Source organism: Carettochelys insculpta, chromosome 8, assembly GCF_033958435.1.
Source record: "Carettochelys insculpta isolate YL-2023 chromosome 8, ASM3395843v1, whole genome shotgun sequence".
In the NCBI taxonomy this organism is placed as follows: domain Eukaryota; kingdom Metazoa; phylum Chordata; order Testudines; family Carettochelyidae; genus Carettochelys; species Carettochelys insculpta.
The window spans coordinates 14,886,217-14,897,309 of NC_134144.1; the positions used below are offsets into that span (position 1 = coordinate 14,886,217).

At 38.7% G+C, this 11,093-nt stretch overlaps 1 protein-coding gene across 1 annotated transcript in view; it reads left to right on the plus strand.

The window, feature by feature from the left end:
* The window catches only part of SATB2 (SATB homeobox 2), a 166,628-nt gene extending 161,214 nt beyond the window's left edge, over positions 1 to 5,414 (plus strand). Inside the window, exon 10 of the mRNA XM_075001283.1 lies at positions 4,671 to 5,414. Within this exon, the coding sequence (XP_074857384.1) occupies positions 4,671 to 5,126 (456 nt within the window). The 3' untranslated portion in view covers positions 5,127 to 5,414. The remainder of the gene's footprint in view (positions 1 to 4,670) is intronic.
* Positions 5,415 to 11,093: the final 5,679 nt, after the last annotated feature.

An 11,093-nucleotide genomic window follows, 5' to 3' on the forward strand; every position in this document is an offset into this window, starting at 1 on the left:
ATGCTTATCTAAAGGAATTTTTTAAATGAAACATAAGGTTAATTCTCATTTATATTGGAGACCTGAGCTATTGGTCCATTTTCCACAGGAATATAAAATTCTGTGTAATTGAAAATAGGTTAGTAAACTATGGAATTGTTTGTTGATGGTTTGTATTTGAAGGAATTGCAGAGTGTGCTTACTGCCCAGGTGCATCTGTATTTATATGTGCATATTATACCACTGCAATTTGCTGTTATCACCAATTTAAATTATGAGGAATCCCACTCAGATCAATGGGATTATTGTAGATTTACATTGGTTTAACTGAAAGTAGAATTAAGGCTTTATTTCAGAAGGTATCAATTTGGACAAAACCCCACCTTCTTCTAATATATTGTACTAATAAGCCACACTCAGCATATTCCCTTCTGGAAAGGGTAAGACCCAGTGTTCCCTGTAAGTTGAGTGCTTGGGTGGCCACCCAGGAGAGAGTCAGGTGCTGCTCAGCTGATTAGTGGAGCGCCTACAGCCAGCAGTATGTGTTTCTATTGGTGGGGCACGTGCCTTGGTGCACAGAACAAAACTGAATCTACCCATGGATGGAAAAAAATTAAAGAGCTCATTGGTCAGAAGGCTGCTCCACCTCAGAAAGGGTTAAAGTACACTGTATTTGTCTCTCTTTTTTGCACAGCCCTCTCTTTGGTGATTTGATTGCTTTGAAGATGCTGTAGGCATCCCTTCAATTTCCTTCAAATTAAACCTTTTACTGCTGCTGATCCTGTACTGTTGGGTTTTTTCATCATTCTGTTTGATTGGAAGTCTTGTAACCTTTTTCAGATGGATCACTTCTCATGCTGTTTATTGAATGGAAAAAAAAAGTCACTTCCAACACCAACACGCATATACTGAGTAACTCGTACTCTTTCTTCATGCTTTTGTACCAACAATACCTGCGTTCAAGTTTGGCATTTGTGATCAGCAGTATTTCTTGAGGCTTTTAGTATTCAGCTGCTGAATGTCATACTTCCCATTGGTTCGTGTAAACATTTTGCTATTGACTGTTCTGTTTCAGAATGCTAAAGTTAGGTAACTATGGGAGTCTGTTCAGGAGTAGTCTGTTTGAGAACATACACTGGGCCAGGTCCTCACCTGGTGTAAATTAGTGCAGCTCCATTGATTTCCTGCCTAGACTTATGCCAGCTGAGGATCTGATATATTATTTACAAGGATCATTGTTTATACAAATATAATTACTGAAACTCTCTTAGAAGCAAATTCATGGGCAAAATAAAATCCCCAAGGAGCTGTCTAGTTATTCAGTTAGCTGGCACATTATGCCTATTTTATTGCAGGAGACAGACATAACAGAAAACGCATCATTTTCATTTTTGGTTGTCTTTTTTTCCCCTCAAATTAAGGCAACTGCTCTGATGGCCCACGTGTTTCTTTGTACAGAAACAGATCTCTGGTCCATTGAGGTTGTGTTCATTCAGTGAACGCTCCTACCTGTTGATGATCCTGCCAGAATTGTACTGACACACTTTTCACCAATGCTGACATTTGCATTTTAAGTGCAGAAGGCAGCTCTATTGTATTGTTGTGCCTAATGTAATTAGCAGGTTGAAGTATTACAGTTTTCTGCTGGTGCCAGCATGAGGTCAGGGACTGGCTGAGCTTTCTGTTATTTGAAAGTGGCAAAGTAAGAGTGCCAGGCATGGTCATTTTAATTAGTTGACATTATTTAGGCCTAACAGTGTTTTATTGCTCAGAGTATTAGTAGTCTCAGCCACCTGAGTGGCTGAGTTGTCCAGTTGTTTTGAACTTATGAGGTAACGTGAGTAAAGGTAAATAATCTTTCCCTCCGTGTGAAAGTTCCAATCTCAGTTTACTGTTCAGGAGTAGTTTAATAGCAACACATTGCTATGAGATGTCATGTTACCCAGACTGTGCTACTTTTGCAAAATACATTACTGTACAATTATTAGTGTAGTGTTGGTAAATAAAACATCAAGGCACTTTGGTCAAATGAATGTGCCCAGAGCAACCTTTCGGAGATCAGGCTTTTGTTCAGCTAGCTGGAAGAAAAGGAGGATTACCCCTTAAAGATCTCCCTTACAGCAAAGAGGAAGAGGGGAAAATGTTCACAGGGATAGGTGGGAAGCAGTTGGAGCCAGTTTAAGGCAAGAACTCTGCGTTGCCCCTTCTGTTGATTGGAAGAGTGTGCATGGGGGTGTTTTATATAGGTCCCCAAGCTGGTAGTAGGGGTATTATAATGTTACAGTGTACTTATAAAAGCATGTATGTGGCAGATGTACAGCGCACGACATGGTTATCTGGTAAAATGAGTTGGAAAAGGGTTTCAAAGAAATCATCTTTTAAGGGAACTGGGGCTCCTATATCTTGTCTGTGTGAAGCTGATCCCTCCACCCCACTTTGCCTGGTCTCTTTAAGGGGACTAAGGAACAGGTTTGAGGCACCTACATCTCCGTCTTGCATTGTACAGTTTGTTGCCAAGTATGCCCAGATATTACATGGGAATAAAGTGTAATCTACTTAAACCGTGTCTAGCGCCTCTTCTCTTTATCCAGCATAGACGGGCAACATATAGGGTTCACTCTAGTGCAGATACCTTAATAGTGTTTGCTTGATCAGTCTTTTCCGGTATTAGTTGGAATTAGCAAGGCTCTGCTCAGAGTGTGTGTGTGTGTGAAAGCTTTATGCTGGCTTTTTAGGGAGAATAGCTACTTTTATATAATATTCAGTCTGAGCCCTCAACACATTTCTGTAATTTTTTATCTTCTATGCATTTTAATGAAGGAGTGATGTTATTGATACTGTACATGCAAGATGTTTGAGTATTTGAATTAAAGACTCAAAGGACACTTTTAATGTGGGAAGTCAAGATTTCCCCTTGTTTTGTTAACTGTCAGGTCCATATTGATTTTGTTAGCACGGTAGGTTTGAGTTCTGATCGATATTTCCCTGTGTTCTGAAGGAACCTTTGGACAAAAGCAGCCGTCAGTCCTGTGGATTTTTTTTTTCTTTTCAAATAATATCTCCTTTATGGACTATGCTTTAAAGAAAACATCTGTAATGCTGATATAGGCCTAAGAATTAGATGGAAATTTCACTGGAGGTAATAGCTGAGTAAGGTCCTTTCTGAGTAATTATAAACGGCTGTTAGGAGTCTGTAGAAATTACAGATGCTTTCTTTAAACCTATCTCAGAAAAAACAGATTCTATAATAGTGGTGAAAATCCTTTAGTGCAGTGTTTTGTAGCTTTTTGAGAGGCTGGGACGCCAAATTAGAATATTTTTTATGTGGAACACCTATGAAAATTTTCTTTAAAAAATTATCAGACCAAACAAACAGCAACGTACAGCAAAACCAAAATGAAGTAATTTAATCAAGTATCCTAGCAATGAAGAAGTAACGCTGTAGAGTGTATTTTTTCCAAATGCTCATGGTACAACTGTGAGTTATTCACGGAACACCAGTGTTTCTCAGAGCACAGTTTAAGAAGAGCTGCCTGAGAAGGTCAAAGACTTTGTTTGTGCAGAGGCTTCCTTAGATGCGGGAAAAGTAAGTATTTGAATTCAAGGCTACTAAGCAAACAACATTAATACAGACATAGCTGAGTGAAATCTCTTCAAAGGGCACAATACAACTGATCTTCAGAGGCTTACCCCAACGTGGATACAATATTCCATGCCTTCACTCAAAGGCCATCTCTTGTAAGCAAATGCAGTCTGGCCCTTCACTGATTGTTCGACATTCAGTCCTCAGTGATTCAGGAGCCAGATTAGAAATCAGAAGTACCCAAAAGAGTCATAGAAGGGTACGTGTGCATGTGCGTGTGCGTTTCCATTTTGCTGTGAGAATAATATATCTATATTCTCACAGCAAAAGGACTATTATTAATTAACTGTAGTTGATTAAATAATAACAGTAAAAGCATCCTGAGTGCTTAATAAGTTAGGCTGGGCTAATAAGGAAATGACACAGTGTTTAGTATCATATGCAACAATGAGCTGTGGAAGACCCATTGGAGAGTCACTTGCAGCTCCTGAGCCTCAGTCTGAGTATCACTGATTTAAGACAAGTTTCACTATGTTAAAAAAGCTTTTGTCTAAAAAGGAGTTCTCGTTATTTTAATTCAAATCATATTGTTTGCTATGCCCTGGAAGGTAAATCCCCAGCCAGGATGAGGACCTCATTGTGACAGGCACTGAACAAACACATACTGAAAGACTATCCCTGTCTAAAGAATTTGCTATCTAAACGGGCAGGACAGAGAGTAAGAGAGGTACTAAGGAGTGAAAGGACTTGCCCCGGGTCACACAGATCATCTGTGGCAGACAGAGAATTTAATCTAGTGGAGAAAGAGCCAAGCTGTCCTCATCCCGGTTGACTCCCACATCTAAAATACCCCTCAACTAAATTCCTACATCCAGCCACTTTACTTGAGCTTTTCCCTTCTTATTCTGCGTTTACAGTGCATTTGCTATGAGGAGACGAAAGGGAATGGAGAGTAGGAATTCACAAGTATGTCTGTATACAAAAGGGTAAAATAAAAGCTTGTCTAAATGAGGAGTATTGCAAGTGGCCTTTTTAGACTGAGAGCTGCCACATTTTTGAATTGTGCAGAAAGTACATTGAACGTGTGTGTGTATGTTTAATTATATAGGTCCTGCATAGACAGCAGTCTCAGCCTGCAAAGGAAAACACACCTCCAAGAGAAGAGGCCCCACCACCACCTGCTGAGGACAGTTGTGCCAAAAAGCCAAGATCCCGCACCAAGATATCCTTGGAAGCTTTAGGCATCCTTCAAAGCTTTATCCATGATGTAGGCCTGTATCCTGACCAAGAGGCCATTCACACTCTGTCTGCTCAGCTGGATCTGCCCAAACATACGATCATCAAATTCTTCCAGAATCAGCGTTACCACGTAAAGCACCATGGGAAGCTAAAAGAGCATTTGGGAACAGTGGTCGATGTGGCAGAGTACAAAGATGAGGAGCTGCTGACTGAGTCGGAGGAGAACGACAGTGAAGAGGGCTCTGAGGAAATGTACAAAGTAGAACCCGAGGAGGAGAATCCTGACAAAAGCAAGGCAACACCTTCAGAAATTGACCAGAGATAATGTGAGCCCCCGACTCAGAAAGCATAACATTGATCCAAGGATTTTTGTTGATTGCTTTGTTTCTTTTTTTGCATTTTTGTGGTGTCCATTGCACATGATACATGTGCAAACTGAAGAATTCAGCATCGTCCAATCAAACGTCACATTGACACAGACACTTGAGTGTTACACCTTTATGTTGGACTGAGATAATAATTGTAATCAGATAGGGTTATGCCTGCTTTAATCTTGCACTCATAAAAGGGACATCTAGCAAGTTAACAGGAAGAAAAAGACCCATGAAATCAGTGAAGGAAAATTTACAGCTGTGTGTGTATATATATTTACATAAATATATATATATATATATATATATATATATATATATATATATATATATAAAAATTGCATGGGACAGAACTTTACAATTTGAAAGTATAGACTGTGAAATGAGTTCTTGAAAGACGAAACTTGTTTATGTATTAAAACCACTTCACAATGAGTTGCTTTGGCTTTTTGATAACTGCCGCCTGCTCTCAGGGTGTGGTGACTATTTTTGAATTCCTATTTATTTTCTATGTTTATCCCTGATTTTTTTTTAATTATTATGATATGGCTTTCTGTCTGGCAACTTGATGGGTAATTTTGGAAGTATGTATTTAAATCGACACTGCCAAAAAAAAAAAGAAAAAAAAAAGGAAAGTTAAAAATAAGAGAAGGGGTTGGGGAGTGAGGAGATCGGGGGGGAGAAATCAGGGCACCTTAAAAACAGCATCTATGTTGAAGTACTTTGAAACACCGTGCACACTTAAAATGATACATGATATTCCATTAATCAAGTTGCCCTGTCTGTAGTGAACACATGAATTTTCATGGAATTCAAAATAAGTAAACCTGCAATTCAGTGCATAGAAGACACGTCCGTTCATGAAGTCTCGATTGAAAAAAAAATAGCTTTTTGAGATTTGATATATGGGATTCATACTATGAACCATGTTTTACTGTGGAGTTGACTTACTTGTTTTCTGTTTCAGTTCTTAAAATTCATACACTTCTTTTATTGTTATTGCTTTGTAGTTTTTATCATATTTTAAATTCAACATGAAGTAAATTGAGGAAATTAAAACAGCAAACCCACCTGGGTAGAAAACTATCCAGTTAAGTCAGCAATCGATAAAGGGGATCTCCCACCGTTGGCTTCCCTTTCCCCTTTTGGCTGGTAATCTCGGGCTTCCTTTACTTCATGCACAGTATTCCAGTGTCACTAAGCGTTTTGAGCTGCTGGTCTCAGTCTACTGTTGGTGCATGGCAGCCCTGATACAAACGCATTTGTCAATCTTCCTGTAGCGTAGCTGCTCGAGGCCATAAGAACGAGAGGTGTTATCTGTGTAGTCACCTTCTTGTCACAAATTGAAACATTGGCCCAGTCACCCAGTCCAGCAATTAATTACATTACACAAAGCAGAACTAAAGCTGACTGACTCTTCAATGCTAAGAGCACTAAAGCTGCAATCTGTTATGGTGTCAAACCGTTTTGAGGCATCTTGTTGGGAGCAACAGCCAGTAACATTACTTTTCTCTTCCATGTAATGATTTTCAAGAGAAGACCTCACCTTCACTACTATTGCAGCTGGACTTATTGCAAACCTCTTTTAAACTGCAGTCAGAACCATGTCTGCAGGGTTTCTTTTCGGTATGTGTTGTGCTTTTATGTATCTTTGACAAAGACCTCATGCAATATCACTTTGGACGGTATTTTCTGTTTACTACACCAGGCATTGTAATATAACTGTTAATAGTATTTATATTTGAAAGGTATAAAAGTAGGAGTGAAAACAAAACAAAAAAACCCTCTGTGTTGATACTCAGAACGTACAATATACAGGGAGAAGACATGTTGCAATACAAGCTAATTCTTAGCTGCTCAGTAACCTCTGGAGTTTTTAAAGGGACTTTTTCAAATAATGTTTGGAACATCACAGTATCTCTGCATTAATTTTTATGTACCTTTGCAAAATGATGGTGGTTTGCTTAATTAAGCCCTTCTTGCTCCTCATTCCATATTTCTGTAGCTGCAGCTTTAATCAGAAGTTCAATGGTTGCTGCTTTATGTTCTTTGAAAACTGTCTTCTTTTGCTATTACCGTAATCACACCATACACGTAAAAGGAAACTGATTTTTGCCCTTGCTAGGCTGTCCATCCGTTGATGGCATCAACATTTGGTCTCTCTTACACTTCAACCAAAAATTTTATTAGGTACTTTTTCAATGCTACGTCTTGCCTTTCAGTTTTAATTTCACTGCCAATTTTGCAGTGGTTCTAAGTGAATCTGTGGGCATTTTAGCCTGTGGTCTTGCCAGAACTTCGCGAATTACAATGCATATATGTCTATTTATTCAATATCCATCATATAATATCTATTTGGAAAAAGAAACTTTTCTTGTAGTGCCTCTTAAAAAAGCACAATTTTCCGCCTTTTTTGTGAAATAAAAATAATAAAAAACCAACAAAAAATAAATTGTGTTTTATTGCGGTATCAACAATGTGAATAAGGATTAACATATTGTAAATGTTCTTTTTTCCATGTAAATCAACTTTATCTTTGTTATCACTAAGTGATAATTAATTTTTAACTTATGTGCATTGTTAGGCTGTTAGAACTTTTTGGTTGTTGAAATTAAACATATTCAATAAATGACTTCATTTGTCAAGTAATTCACTGGGCCTTATTTTCTTTCTCTTGGAGACCAAGTGAAACCAGCTTATGAAATCAGGCAAAAACAAGTGTGCTTATTTTGGAAATAAGATTTGATCAGAACAGCTTTACCAGTCAGTATAGATGTTTGCTAAATCCATATAAGGCCATGGAAGTCAGTGGAGCTGTGGCGAATTAGAGCAGCCGAGAATGTAACCCATTATGTTACTGGATTTTTAATGTGTGTGTAAACATGCACATATCATCGGTGACAGTTTGGGAAGGGAGGGTGCAGATGAACTTCCTTTCAACCAATTGGATCACAATATGCAAAATGAACTCAAATGTATAAAGATATTTGTTAGCCTGCTCCTGTATTTCACTGGTGGATATCTCTGTTTATAATTAAAAAGCCACAAATGACTGCGTGTCAGGAAACTTTTGGAGCACACATGTCCATGGTTAATGGACGTAATAAAAGGCTTTATTATATTTATGGCAGGGGCATCCTACTGAGTGTCTAGGGGAATGCCTGAAGGATTGATGTAGCTGGGGCAATGTGTGAGAATGATTTTTTTTCTTTTTTCTTTTTTTTTGAGGGAGTGCAGATAAATGGAAAAAATTGCTCAAAATTCTTAAGCTAACAATTTAGTGAGTGCCTGGATTCCATCATAACAGACAGAATTTATACTGACCTCCAAACTTAACAGCCCTTCCTTGCTTTCGGTATTGCTACTTTTCCCACCCCCATTTAAAGTCTATAATGCAGTGGTTCTTCTCTTAAGACTCATTTACATTCCATATGAAACATCCGCAGACTTCCTTGTTTCTTTTTTTTTTTCCAAAGAGAAGATAATAGATAACTATGACTTATGGTACCCTACCACCTGCTTGTCAGATGAATTTTATGTTAAATTAATTTGGCTGCACTTGGAGACTACACACGTCACCATTTGGTTATGTTTGGTTTTTCTGGCATGCGTACTTACTAATTTTCACTTTATTCCGCTTACCTTAAAATGAATCCTGCCGCAAGAAAGCCCACAGCAATACTATACTTATTGACAGATCCCACTGCCGCTAACCAAACTCATCCATGTCCAAGTCACAGCTACTTACCTGAACATAAGTATGTCAGTCTGTTTGCAACCCAGCATTAGGGACCACCAGTTAGACCCTCATGCATAGCAGCTGCTAGACAAGGCAGTCAGGCTTCTGATGACTTCAGTGGCTGTTGGGCCCTGATTCGGCAAAGCACTTTAAAAGTGCATTGAAGTTTATCCATATTCAGCACAGGATCAATTGGATGTAATCATATGCTTGAGTTTTTTGCTGAAGTGCCATCTTGCTGGTACAAGGGAATGAAGTTCATTACTACTGGTGTAACATTTTCCATTGGAATAAAATGTCAACAAAATATTTCATTATTACTTTCCATTTCCCGACAATCCTGCAAGGTGCTGAGTGCTTTTATCCTCATTTAAACAAATGGGTGCTTAGTATGTTATAGCAGGCAATTAAAGAACTACCAACATTAATGTTTCTGTCTATACTCTAGACCTCTTCATAAGCAAAAAATACGTGATTTTTTTTTTATTTGAAAAAAAAACTCACAAACATATGGATACCTCCTCCAAACCTTAAAAACAACCATTTAATAGCTGCTATGGTAGAAATATTTCTATTAATAATGCTTCTATTTCTCCACACTTTACCTGCTGCTGCTGCCTGTTAGGCATGTTTTAATCTTCCAGACATATGTATTTCCATTTGAAAACCTATGGAAATGAAAAAATAAACAGTAAAGATTTTTTAAATGATGTACAACATACCGGCTATTGCCTGCAATAATTCATCATCATTCAAGTATAAGGATATGCTTAATCTCCTTCTTTGTATCCAGAAACCAATGATTCTTTATAGATTGATTGATTGATTGGCACCCTGATAGAGCTGTGTTCTCCTGACAAGCTGGACATGCAGGAGTAAAAGTTACAGCACACATAGTAAGTTGGAAAGTGTGCAAAATGTCATCTTACAAATCATAAAGAAGTCATTTAAAAAAATCTCCACTTACAATATAAAGTGCACTGATTAATTAAAGATGCATCTTTCATTTATTTATACCCATTAAAAAAACATACCGGTTTTAACACAAAATAACACAAGCTAAGTCAACCAAAGGAGAAGTGCTGGCAGGCTGAATATTCGTGCTAGGAAGTGAAACAAGGCCAGTGTGAGAGAGAACATGTAGAACCCTTAAGCCCTCGGAACCTTTAGCACCATCACTGGAAGCTAGTAATAAACAATGCACAGGGGAGCGGTGCTGTTGACATGGTGCGTTATGAGTGGGGGATTGCTGACTCTTTGTGCTCCTGATCTTTCTCTTATTTATCCACAAACAGTGCGAAAGGTGCTGCAGCTCATTCTCATTCAATTTCCATGAAGCTTACATTCGCTCTCACTCCTTGGCTGTGGTGCAGATCTTGGGAACCCTGCCAGACCCAGTATGTGTGAAGTATTGTAAGGGAGTGGAGGAGCAGGAGGAGGGAGGCATTGGTCCAAATAATGATTTAAATAGCTTTCCCCCATGATTGCTTTTGAATTCTTTGCTCATTGGAGGTCAGATTCTGATCTTGGCTGCCCAGATGTAAATCAGGAGGACTAGTTTATTGGGCCTATACTGGCATGTGAAGTCAGGCTCAGGTCCTGCATCTTTAAAACAAATGGCCATTTGCTCAGCTGTCTGTCTGTCTCTGCTCTGGCTTCAGCCATATGTCTTTCCTCATGCCAGGTAGGCAATATTATGATTTTTGATGTTACCATAATACGTTTGGGCCCTAATCCCAGACCATGATCCCCCCCACACAAGCACCATACAAACACAGACCAAAAAGGCAGTCCTTGAGCTCCATTTGCCCACCCTGTCGACCTGAGGCGCACATGATACTTCTATGTAGTATGGGGCCTCATTTCAGGAAAGCACTTAAATACGTGCATATTCAAGACAGATGCTAAAGTGCATGCACAGAGATTTTAAGGCCAGAAGGGACCATTAAATTATCTACTCCAGTCCTGTTGATCACAGGCCATAGAGTTCACTGTAACTCCTGCATTGAACCAAGTCACTTGAGTTTAACTGGAGCATCTTTTACAAAAGCATCCATGCTAGATCAGAAGCCATTATGAGATGGAAAATTCACCTCTTCCCATGATGGGTTGTTCGTAAGATCAGTCACTCTCACTGCTAATAATTTGTCACATTACAAAGTCAGATTTGTCTGTCTGTACC